Genomic DNA, 12,401 nt, shown 5'->3' with positions numbered 1-12,401 from the left:
CAATAACCATTGATAATTTCCTACCACTTTGTCTGTAATTTGGTAATCCCCCTCCATTATTATGTTATCCTTCTTTTATTCTTTAAAATAAAAAATAAAAATAAAAAAAAAAATAAAATAAAATAAAACATTAAAGTTAGAGGTTTTTTGGTTAATCTAATTAGCAAAGATCAAGAAGCTGGAGATACTGAGGTTGTAGGACAGTGTACTATCTTATGCCACCAGAGGGAGAAAAAGTTTTACAAGCAACTGGCAAGTTGAACCTAACTGTGGGCATCTACTGAACTGGCAGTTCCACTTCTCGAATTTATCTCAAGAAAACAACACTAAAAAGTAGACCTAATGGGCATACACAGGAGCTTCTCCCTGCAGCACTGCTACCAGCACAACGACCCAGAAGTTCATCTGTGGAAGAGTGGGTGCATTACCAGGATCCATGGTAAAAGGTATGTAATAATAAAAATATGGTATGGTTCACTGTTAAAAATTTTTATAATATTATGATCTGGTATTTCTTTTTTAAAGCTATAGACACAATATAAAACATTTTTATATGTGTTCAAAAAAAGCCTAGCAGGATATTATTCAAATAATTACAAGTTAAGAGCTAGGAAATAATGGGGAATTTGTGTTTCCTGCTAAATTCACACCTTCATTCTTGAAATTTAATGAAGGTGCACTGCTACAGTTAGAAAATATTTTAAAGTATAAGAACTCACAATAGAGTTTTACTTAAGAACAAGATATGAGTAAGAAGCCAAAAAAGGGGACAGGATTCTGTATCTCCTGTTGGTCTCCAGAACGCACTTTTTCTTTTAATTCTAGTAGAAAATTACTCCATATTTCAAAACATTATGTATGTGTGATCATACTCTCATGTACACCCTTTTCAGTAAAAAATTACTTTAGCACAATACCCATACGCTGAATGTCATAGAGGACACAGAGAACCAGAAACAGCTTCTGCCCTGACGAACAAGAAATGTGGAAGGAGAAAAATCTCCAAGGAATAGAATAAAAGCCACATATAGCAAAAGGGAAATAACACGAGGCAAATGGTGTCACTGACACAGGCAGAGCTGGCAGGGACAGACTTCAAGGGGGAGAAGGACATTAGTAAGAAGATATCCACAAGGCCTGGGCCTGGCTTCAGCCAATATGACAGCAAGGCAGGGGACCGTGGAAATGGGTGCTGTATTCCTCAGATAACAGCACTGGGGCAGCAGGAGGGGGACGGGGACCAAGTAACCTGGGCAACGATGTGGAAAACACCTTGTAGAAAAGCTGGAATTTTAGAGGTCTTAAAAGCTGACTCGTGACTCAAAGCACCTACAATACAATGCAAAAGACTTCAGGCATGGAGAACTATCCTGCCACAGCGAAGTAGCAACTTTCTTAACTTTTATATTTTCCAGTTAAATGACATTTCTGAAGTCAGCCTCTTATTTTTCATATTTTTAACTGGACATTCAGTATTTAAAAGCTCAAAGGAGAAAACAGCGCTTACGGGCTCCAAATATCTGTGTTAAGATGCTCTTCTGATGGCTGCAGTCAATGTTGTAAGGAGTCTCGCCAGCTTTGTTAGGCCTGTAGAGCAACCGGCCGTCTTTGGGATTCCTCAGAAGAAGTTCTGCCAATTTCCGGCTCCTCCCTCGAATAGCGATGTGCAAGGGAGTGTCTCCTTTCTGTGGAACAGCAGGAAGCGCGCAGTTGTATTTTCAAACAGGGTAACAGAGTAATGGAAATCTGAACTGTTCCTACTTCTTGCGTACTTCTCATGTATACAAACCCGACAGGAACTTCTATCTCCCTTCCCCACAATTTCTTTCCCTAGCTCCTAACAGTGTTCTCAGAACCTCTATGTCCCCCGGCCCCCTAACTGAAGCTGGCCCACCCCCTTTGCTCATGGGAAGAAGAGTGACAGGCTTTCTCCACACCCCTGCAGGACAGGACCTAAGTCCTTGGTACCAAGGATGTCACTCTCCTTCTCATGAAAATCCTCCTCATAGCTGTCTTTACCTGCTGTCACCATGATGATACCCCACCCAGCTCCTAGGACCTTTGTGGACTGTCATGTTCCCAACGGTCAGTCTCCTGTCTTCCCTTATTCAGCTTTCTGGTCACGTAAGTGTCCACACACAACACCAAGAAAAATTAATATTGAAGACGGACCTCTTCTGTCTGCAAAAAATGTTGTCCTGCTTATTACTTCATGAGCCACACTTCTCTTGAAGGGGACCAGTGACCCAAACGTAACAAGTTGGATGCCCAGTCCTGGCCCGTCTTAATCTCTTCCTGACACTAAGGAGAACGACCTGCGGGTTCTGCCTTGGCTGGCCTTCCCCTCTTCTCTCCCACTCTCCTTCTTCCTGTCAGACCCCTTCCTCGTCCTGTGCTCGCTCACTCTGTGCATGGCACTCTGGGGGCCAAGACTGGAAGACAACAGTCCTGACCTTACCTAGCTGACACCGTAAGAGGACGAGACCAGACGACAAGCAGAATGATGAGAACATCTGCACCGTGACACATACCGCGAAAGAGCTAACTCTGACCACAGCTGCCATCCGTCCATCCACCCTCACACTGGTGACCTCCATCATGTCCCAGGAGCTGCCAAGCCCCCATCCCCAGCCTAGACTCCCGCTGATTCTGGCCCCACGCCTCCCAGCACCCAGAGGGCACAGCCTCCTGGGCGTCTTGGCACTTGCCCAACTAAACGCATCGGCACCAGACTTCACTGTCTGCACTTCACCACTCAGCGCCCTTCTCACCCCCAAACCTGCAAGAAGGCAAACAGCAGCAGCAGGGTTTCTGCCAGGTGCAAAACCTCCAAAAGGACAGGGACTTAAGACACCTGATGGAATGCAGCAGGTGAGCTGTGACAGGCTAGGAAAAACAATCACCTTCACTTGTACATTTATTCTTACAAAATTCTCTGTCTTCCTGATTTTTAACACTAAGATTTCCTTTCTTTCACATGGAGTTACAGCAAGTGTGAAATAAAGTCACTGGGATCTTTTGCTATTTCATTTTAAAAATCAGCGTTACTTGGTAAGACAGCAAGCAAGCACAGTGACTCTGCGGTCTTTGTTTTGCTGCCTCATGAAACAGAGAAGGATAAATGCTAATTCTTTATAAACCAGGAAAGCCCAAGTCACACATTCACAGGGAGATTTAAAGGTATTTCTTACTCTGTACATCAATCTCTTCCGGGCCAAAATCAATCGCAAGTAGAGCGATATCCAAGTCTGCTTAGAATGAGAACAAACTAAAACCAGGGGTCACGTCTATACAAAGCATCCAGCAATTTGGAGCTAATTTTACCAGGACAAATGAGAAAGCTCTCTAAAGGGTTAGGTGAGGGCCAACAGCAGAACTCCAGACCCCTTTATATGGGCTCCACCCTAGGGGTGCCCCTTGTGGGGTGCTCGAGACAGACCCCCACAGCCAGTCTGAGCCATCCCACGGGATTCGAAGCAGTGGAGCCCGCCCCTCCTCAGCACGCTGCAGGGACAGCTTCGCCGCCACGGGCACCCAGCAAGGAATCCTTCCTTGCACACAACCAGACCAGCACCCCAAGCCTGGCAGCACAGGGGCGGCCCCTCAGCCGCCCTCCAGAACATGCTTTCTCAGCACAGATCCTACCTTATCCACGGCCGACACCTTCGCCCCTTTATCCAGGAGCAGCTCCACAACTTCGATATTTCTCATCTTGGTGGCCTTTATCAGTGGGGTTTCCCCATCCTGCGGGCACAGGTGCAAAATGTTACCAGCTTTGCTGCTCAGCATTTCACGTTGTGTAAAGCAGTCATCGAGAGGTATCTCACTCCAGGAACTCTCTACTTAAATTGTTCTCAAGAAAACAGTTTAAAGACTAGTAAGACCAGGCTCTTCCTTGCACAAGTACCTCACTGCATGAAGTAACTCTGCACCCCTAGCTGGGTGCAGGATGCCCTGCTGACCCCGAGCAGCCACTGCACAGGTAGGGCCCGTTCTTCCCCTCCCCATGCTGAGCCCAGTCCCCATGGCGACATCCAGGTGGGCCACATCTCATCCTTCAGCTACACCAGCAAACAGGCGGTCCTGCGAGCAGCAGACGAACTGATCGATACAGCAGCCTGCCTTGGCAAAGCCCCATCAGGGCTCATGATGGCCTTCAAATCGAAGGAGGTGAAACAAGAGGCCGTGAGTTCTGACTTTTCTGAGTTAGAAAAGAAAAAACCTGAGCAGAAGCCACATGGCATCACAGCGGCTGACACGGGTCCAAAAGACACAGAAAAACAAGATGGTCAAGGAGCCACCTCAAGCCAGCAGGTGTCCCAGAAGGTCTGGGCCCTAGCGTACTGGCAGAGCCACCTTCAGAGGCTCTAGAGACCGAGGCAGGGAACAAGAGGACATGAAGAGAACTAAGAGGTGTGGTGTCCAGCACCAACTCCCTAGGAGGAATGCGATCCTCGTGTGCTGCAAATGTGCCAATAAAAATAAAAACTGAAAAATAAATAAATAAAAAGAAGTAGGCTGAGCCAGGCCTCTGGCAGATGAAACAGGATGGTCTAATAGACGACTCCGTATTTTGCTTAAAGAATCCCTGCCACTTCAGTCCAGGGTTCCAAATGTGTTTTCCAAGGGAAACTGTTACCCACAAAGCTTAATACGCTCCCCGAGGTTCTTAATAGTTCTGTATTCTTCACATGATTTGAGGAAAATAGGCTCAGCGGCTACAGGCAAAACCAAAGACCATTTCCAATGATCTTGTCAAAGAAAATGTGCTCTGCACACCAAATGACAGTAAAAGAATTTGGGGAAAAGGATCCATACATTACGTTTTTTTTTACTAAGGGCTAAACCGAGGGAGCCCTGAGCTCCACCGCCAGCCCTTTTTCCAAAAATGTATTTATTTCTTTTTAAATTTTGAGGCACTAAACTTCCCTGGACTGGCTTCGAACTGGCAATCCTCCTGCTTCAGCCTCTGAAGCTGCTAGGAGTATAGGTCTGTGCCCCATACCCAACCTTTCCATAACTTATGAATAACTGATGGTGTGCTTTCCAAAAAGTACTTAATTAACAAATTATACACTGTCTTTTGCTATGAATATATGCCCTCCAGAAGGATAAAAAGTCACTCCTCCATTTAATGCGGACCATGACCAGCACATCAGTATAGCTCAAGAACCAAACAAGGAGAAGGAAAACAGCAATCAGTGTGACAGCTCAGCACAGGGCACGGGCTGCTCGCAGGACAGAACCATCACTCATACCTTCGTGCAGATCTCAGTGTCAGGATTGCACTGTAAGATGTCTCTCACCATGGTTGCATTTCCCTTTTCCACAGCCCAATACAAAGCGGTTTTGTTGTCCTGTATGATTAAACAAACAAACAACAACAACAAAAAAATGGATCATCACTTCATGTAAGACCCAAGGTTAAAAGCTGCTATTCGTAATTTCTGCCAGAAGCTATTCCAATAGGCAGCGTGGTGGGAAATAATATTAATCTTTACACTAGTTGGAATTTATCTTTGAGAAATTTTTTTCATTTTTCTTAGAAATTTTTTTTGAAAACAGCCTGGAAGACCTAAAATTATTTGACTGTATGGAGCAATCCCACAGGGTAAAGGAAGTCACACTTCGGTAAGGAGTCGGATTTCAGGAACATGTTCTGGATTAGAGGTAATCTCGGACACGGCATTCTTGCACTGGGACCCACGGACTTTTGTCTGCAATGCAGAGCAAGGGTACCTGCCCAAGGGTTCCTAAAGATAATGCGTAAGAGCATGCTTTCCAAACACTAGGGGAGGCAGCATCGTTTTCAGCGTTCTTAATCTCCACCCACCCTGCATCCCACACTGGCTGAGTGAGACAGATCCTTAACATTTTATCTCATCCCCAAAATAAGTGTACCACACAGACCTGAAAAGCAGAGCTAGAGTGCAGCAGAGAAAAACCGACGGAAGCAGGGAAACAGGAATGACAGACACAAGCGAGTTAGACAAAGTCTAAAGCAGGTCGTCGAGAAGCCATCTTTAGCCAAAATGTGGTTTGAACCCAAAAGGTAATGACTTGCTGCTGCTGCCACACCATTGCCTGGACCACAATTTGCATGAGTGGGCTCCCGTTCTAAGACACGGACACTGCCCAGCTTTCCGGTGTGGCCTCCGCTGCCCTCTCCATTTCCATCCACTCTCCCTACCCCATCCCACCCCACCCCCGCCCAGTTCTCCTACTGTTCCCATTGCTAAGCCGGAAATGCCCAGCTTGCCTGCCTCTAGCTGTCAGAATCTAAGGCACCCTCACACTCAGTCCCAATTCTACCTTCTCCTGAAGGCCTTCTTCTTTAATGCTCTCTCTTCCCACCTCAAGACTCCTATATTGGAACCTTTCTGCCAGACGTGGTGGTGCTCACCTGTAATCCTGGCACTTCCAATGCTGAGGCATTAGGATGGCCCTGAATTTGATGCCAGCCTGGACTACAAGTGAATTCAAGGCCAGTCTAAACTATATAGTGAGACCCTTTCTCAAAAAAAAAAATGTACCATCCTGCAGCTTCACTTTTTATGTTTATATAAAAGCATAAAGATAAATATAACTCCTATATTTATTTATCTGAGTAACCAATTTGAAGATAGCAATATGTAATACAACAACCATTGTTAACTTCCTATCACCTTCTCTAGAATTCTGTATTATTTTTATTGTTTTTATGTTGCTGTGTTTATGTCTGTGGGTTTCTCAATACATTTTGGTTCTTTTACCTTTAAAATAAATAAATATAACTAAAAGCATCCAAATTAAAATGTTTCTTAAAGAGAAGGGTCCCATGTTAAATCTCCCTTCACATTATACACAATTTTTATTAATTTGATTAAAAAATGACTTTGAATGGAACAGATTTTTGAAGAAAATGTAAGAAAAAAGCAGAGCAGAAGGTAGACTCACAAAACATACCAAGAACAGACTTTTTAATCTAAAGCTCTTGAAATATTGAATAAATTTATACCTCTGAGCACTGCTTTTATATTATCTAGACTTCCTGCAACCCTGGGGATGGACCATAGCCAGGCACCCCGCTGAGAGCTAAACCTCCAGCCTCCACCTGCGGTTGTAACCCTCGCAGCCCTGCGAGCCAGCACCACCCAAGTGGCTCTAGGAAAAGCCAGCAGAATGAGGAGAGGAAGTAAGAACGAAAGAACCACATGTGGGTGAAGAAGAGAAACAGGGAAAACACCAAGTAAGTACCACATCCTCAAATGCCACCAACCGTCTCACTAGCACTACTCATCTCGAGACAGACTGTGTCAGCAGAGGAGGTATTTTCTAAAAGCATGAACTATGTGGTTCACTTTCATTAGCATTTCACTCAAGGAAACACAGGAACTTCATACAATGGCAGTAAAGCGTAATAATAATGACACTGTATCTGTTAAGCTATTAGAGTTCCCAAGCTCCTGTCCATAGGGAATGGGATGGAGGGCATAACCCGGACCTGTCAGCATACACAACACTCACAACCACACCGCACCCACACATACCTGGCCTCTGATGTCGATATCAGCGTACTTTTGGAGAAGTGCGCGGACGATCTCAACATGCCCACCTCTGACGGCGCCAATCAGCACAGTATCACCACTCTGAAAAGACAAAAGCCAAGGTCTGTTGATGCTGAGCACAGATGAGCACTGTTTCCAAGCTCAGCTTACCTGTTTATCAATAGTAGGTGGGGGGCTGGGGATTTAGCTCAGTGGCAAAGCGCCTGCCTGGCAAGCGCAAGGTCATGAGTTCGGTTCCTGGTACCAGAGGAAAAAAAAAAAAGAAAGTTCCAGAGGAGTTCAGAGACTGAGTGACATTTGGACATTTTGGGCTGGGGATTTAGCTCAGCGGCAAAAGCGCCTGCCTGGCAAGCGCAAGGTCGTGAGTTCGGTTCCCAGTACCGGAGAAAAAAAAACAAAAAAAAAAAAAAAAAAAAATAGTAGGTGCACTCTATTTTTTAGAAAACAAGCATTCATCTCAAAATTAGAGAAAGGTTTAAATTAACCAGTAATAATACCTGACATTAACAGTCCTCAGAATACGGAGCAAAGACACAATGCCTCAAAATGAGGCCTCCTGAAGCTCCCGAATAAAATTGAGAGAAACAAAGTATCCAGGACAAGAATCTACTCTTGGGGCTGGGGATTTAGCTCAGCAGCACAGCGCCTGCCTGGCAAGCTGAACGTCATAGGTTCGATTCCCCGTACCAAAAAAAAAAGAATCTACTCTCTTTGAAGGCACTCTCCTGTTCAACTGTAAACGGAACAGAATGACACTGTGGCCATCAGTGAACCCAACAAACACTAGTGTCCCTTAGGCACTTGGACCTTTGGACGAAGGCCCCATGACACAAGCCACTGATTCCTAACAGGGAGGTGTACAGTCCACACCACCCTGGCTGTACGGGCTGTGCAACTCAGGAGACCGGGCTGTAGACCAGCATTCACGAGCATCGCGTCCAGGGGCGGCCACAGGCCAGCAGCACACACCTGCTCCATCCTGCACCAGCCCTGGTGACGGTCACTGCAACAGGAGCACAGCTCCTCGTCCCCCAGTGGTATCTGGGTAACGTTCATTTCTAATCCCACCTCCTTCTACTTCAAAGGCAGCAGGAAGCAAAGGCGCTGGCACCAGCAGAAACAGGAGAGCCGGGCAGGGACTGCAGACCAAGAGGGAAACTTCTTTCCCACAGCGAGAGCGAGCCTTGCACGGTTTCACACACAGGACAGGTGAGAGTTACCTCTTCCAAGAGAACCGTGGGAATGGAGTGGGGCTGTAAGCGAGGAAACGAGGGAACGCACTTATGATTCGGGGAGACAGGCTATGTGCAGAATCCGAGGGTGGCCTCATTTGCTGAGATGGCAAGGACTTCGGGAAAACGGCTGGGCCTGGTGCCACACATCTTTTGTTCTGGCTACTCAGGAGGTGGGGCAGGAGCATCCCAAGCTTGACAGCAGCCTGAGCAACTTAATGAGACTCTGTATCCAAAGTCAGTAAAAAGGCTGCAGGTATGGCTCGGTGCTCCCCGCTGGGAGCGGCAGTGGGGAGGACACTTGTCTCGCTTTGCCTGTTAGACGGGCCTTCAAGTGGATGTCTAAGTGAGCGCTCAGAGAGGATGTGGAGGCGAGAGAAAGAACCCTGAACATCTTAAGAATCCACAGGGTGAAGTGGCGCCAGAAGCCCCGCACAATGAGTGACAGTGGCTGGGAAAGACGCCCGCAGGGACTCACACCGAGGACAGGCAGATGCACTGTGCAGGTGACATTCCGAAACAAAAGACCGGTTTGAAAGGGCTGGTCCTGAAAGCGGCAGCACACATCTGAGCCATCTCGCCGGACGACCTACCCGGTCCGGGATGTTCACGTAGGTCCCCGCGTCCAGCAGGTCCTGCACGATCTCCGTGTGCCCTTCCTTTGAGGCGATCATTAAGGCTGTGTTTCCATCCTTGTCGGTTAAGTTCACGTTCGGGTTCCGCTTCAGAATCTCCTTGACTGACTGCGTGTAGCCTCCTTTCACAGCCACGATAAGTGCAGTCATTGAATTCTGGAAAAAAAATTAAGCCCAAGAAATCAGCGCAGTCTAGAAAACATGATTTATACCATAATCACAAAACTGATGCTTTCATAGGTGGTCTGTCTCTAGTAGTTATTTCTGAGAGTAAAATGACAGGTAATCAGAGCACACCAGAAGGGGCATATTTTCACTTTTTGAAGCTACTTGATTCTCTTGAGTCATTAGGACTAGTAGGAAGTCTAGTTCTTTTAAGGACAATGTGAAGCTGGACTTGTTAAAATGAACAAATCTCACTAAGATTCAAAACTAAACACATCTTGAATTAATCCAGCTGGGTGTGGTGACACACGCCTGCCATCCCAGCACTTGGGAGGCTGAGGCCAGGGTGAGCTAATATGGTGAGACCATGTCTCAAAAACCCAAAATGGTAATAATAACAATAATAATCCACAGTAAAATAGACTTCAAACCAAGAATCTATAAGGAAATCTATAATGAGATTCATAAGGAAAAACTAAAGGAAAACCATGAATTAACAGTTGTACTATATTTCAAGAAAAGTATAATACATATTCTGTTTCTCAAATCAACCTAAAAATTGTAATTTCAAAAACTGCATTATTGGAGGATCGCTGCAAGTGCAAGGCCAGCCTGGGCTACAAAGTGAGCTCAAGGCCAGCCTGAACTGCACAGTGAAACCCTGTCTCAAAAAGACCAAAAAAAAAAACCAAAAACGGCCTTACTGTCAGCAGACTCTTCACACACTGCACGTCTAGCCAAGTCACACTGACTCGAGGTGGTGACCCCGTCGCCTTTCAGACCCCTCAGCGGGTAGTCCTCACAGAGAGGCCACGCGGCAGCCCACAGCCCCGACCAACCGCAGGTGAGGCCGGGGCAGGAAGGGCTCCCCAGATACCCTCGAGTACTGCTGTCCCCAAGCCGTGCAACCAGGACACACTGCACAGAGGCCAGCGGTCAGGAGTTTTGTCCAGTGATTTGTGAAGCAGGAGGAAGCAGCTGAAGCTGCTACACGAAGACAAGAACCGTGTCAGCACAAGGCTCTGGGTTCACGCAGCCTGAGTGCACAATCTCTTACCAGAACCCTCGTGACCCTTCTCACAGAAGAATCGAATAAAGAAGCTGGATTTTTTTAACTCTTCCTGCACAAAGATGTTGCTTCCTATGTTCCTCTCTTTTGTTGAACTCTATTGCCTCGCTACGCCTCTCCAGTTTCCTTTTTTTCTTTTGGTGTTTTTGAGACAGGGTTTTACTATGCAGTTCAGGCCGGCCTTGAACTCACTTTGCAGCCCCGGCTGGCCTTGAACTCTCAGTGATCCTCCTGCCTCAGCCTCCCGAGTGCTGGGATTACAGGCATATGCCACCATGCCCGGCTCCCTCGTGCTTTCTTCTTCCTCTTATTTGTTAATTTTTATGGAGGCAGGCTGAGTCTCATTAAGTTACCCAGGTTGGCCTTGATTTGCAGTCTTTCTGCCTCAGCCTCCCAAATAGCTAGGACTACCGGTGTGTGCTACCATGCCTGGCAGTTCTTGTATGTTTAAATTTGTGGTGGTTCTAGGGTTTGAATGCAGGGCCTTTGCACTGAGCTATATCCTCTGCCCGTTTTTATTTATCATTTTGAGAATCTCCCTAAGTCGGCCAGGCTGGCCTTAAACATGCTATCCTCCTGCCTCAGCCTCCCAAGGCCCCGGATTACAGGCAGACACCACTGTGCCCAGCAGTTACTGCATGTTTGTATAAGCACAGGGGAAAAACAACACACACAGTCGATGCAGCTGCTGGTCAGTAAGACGCAGTTAACCAATTTCTCAGCTTTCCCAGCTTCAATATTTTCTGGTATTTTTAAATCTGTTTATTAGGGAGAGAAAATGAAATAAAACAAAGTAAAAATGTGGTACAGAAATACCAAAAAGTTACACGAAGTTTTTAAACGTATTTTCATAGAGCATAAAAACTTCTTTCCACAAGTAAGATGTAAAAGTGTCTGATCTGAAGAGCCTTCCAAACACCCTCCATTAGGATTAATTGTTTGTCTTTATACTTTCAGCCTCCTAAAACTTATGTACTAGATCCTTAAATGCACACGTTGTGTTTTTCGTAACAGGATACACTTCGGGTAAAGGCCGTGCTTGTTCTTTCTATCTTTATGTCATTTAAAATCTGGACAGAGTTTTCCTAGGCATATACTGAAGTTAAAATACTGTCTCTTGTAAGACCAAAGCCGATCTTTCCCTCGGCTCAGGGTCGTGCTGGCAAACCCTGTAGAGGTCTGGGTGACCATAGGCTCGCCGCCCTGGCGGGTTATGACCGATACTCACAGCTCCTTCTTGGTCCACATCGGCTCCCATGGCCAGTAGATGCTTCACACACTCCAAGTGGCCCTTCCGTGCCGCCCAAACCAAAGGGGTGGTTCCGTACTAGCCAAACAAAAATCACATAGTTCTAGATAAATGTTCATTTACATCAATTACAATTTAAACCAGGGATAAATCTTATTTCCCTCATTTTTTTCTCCTGCATGGATGGTTAATCGCTCATGCCCCATATGACACTTCTATAATCGGGCCATTTTTGCATTATAAAGTCAGATAGCCCATTTTCAACCAGCTTTCACCCACTGCTTCCGTAACTTGTGTTCTGTTTGCTTGTGTGCTGCAGTCCTAGGGATTAAATCCTGGGCCTCTGCACTGAGCTGCATCCTTTGCCCTTTTTAAACATTTTTGATTTTGAGACTGGATCACACTAAACTGCTAAATTGCCCAGGCTGCGTTGAAGCTTGCTACCCTCCTGCCTCAGCCTCCCAGAGTGCTGGGATTACAGATGTGTGCCTGTTTCGCTACACA

General features: G+C 46.1%; 1 protein-coding gene across 7 annotated transcripts in view; it reads right to left on the bottom strand.

The window, feature by feature from the left end:
• Kidins220 (kinase D-interacting substrate, 220kDa) overlaps positions 1-12,401 on the bottom strand; it is a 79,397-nt gene that overhangs the window by 52,352 nt on the left and 14,644 nt on the right. For all 7 annotated transcript variants that reach the window (XM_005404344.2, XM_013504355.1, XM_013504356.1 and 4 more), the window contains exons 7-12: positions 11,877-11,975; positions 9,373-9,570; positions 7,530-7,628; positions 5,259-5,357; positions 3,646-3,744; positions 1,508-1,685 (exon numbers count right to left, since the gene is read on the bottom strand). In XM_005404344.2, the coding sequence (XP_005404401.1) occupies positions 1,508-1,685; positions 3,646-3,744; positions 5,259-5,357; positions 7,530-7,628; positions 9,373-9,570; positions 11,877-11,975 (772 nt within the window). The remainder of the gene's footprint in view (positions 1-1,507; positions 1,686-3,645; positions 3,745-5,258; positions 5,358-7,529; positions 7,629-9,372; positions 9,571-11,876; positions 11,976-12,401) is intronic.

The sequence above is a fragment of the Chinchilla lanigera genome, unplaced genomic scaffold, assembly GCF_000276665.1.
Source record: "Chinchilla lanigera isolate Chin_1 unplaced genomic scaffold, ChiLan1.0 scaffold00086, whole genome shotgun sequence".
In the NCBI taxonomy this organism is placed as follows: Eukaryota; Metazoa; Chordata; class Mammalia; order Rodentia; family Chinchillidae; genus Chinchilla; species Chinchilla lanigera.
The sequence above is the reverse complement of the archived record's forward strand: the minus strand, read 5'-3'. Positions and strand labels throughout refer to the sequence as shown.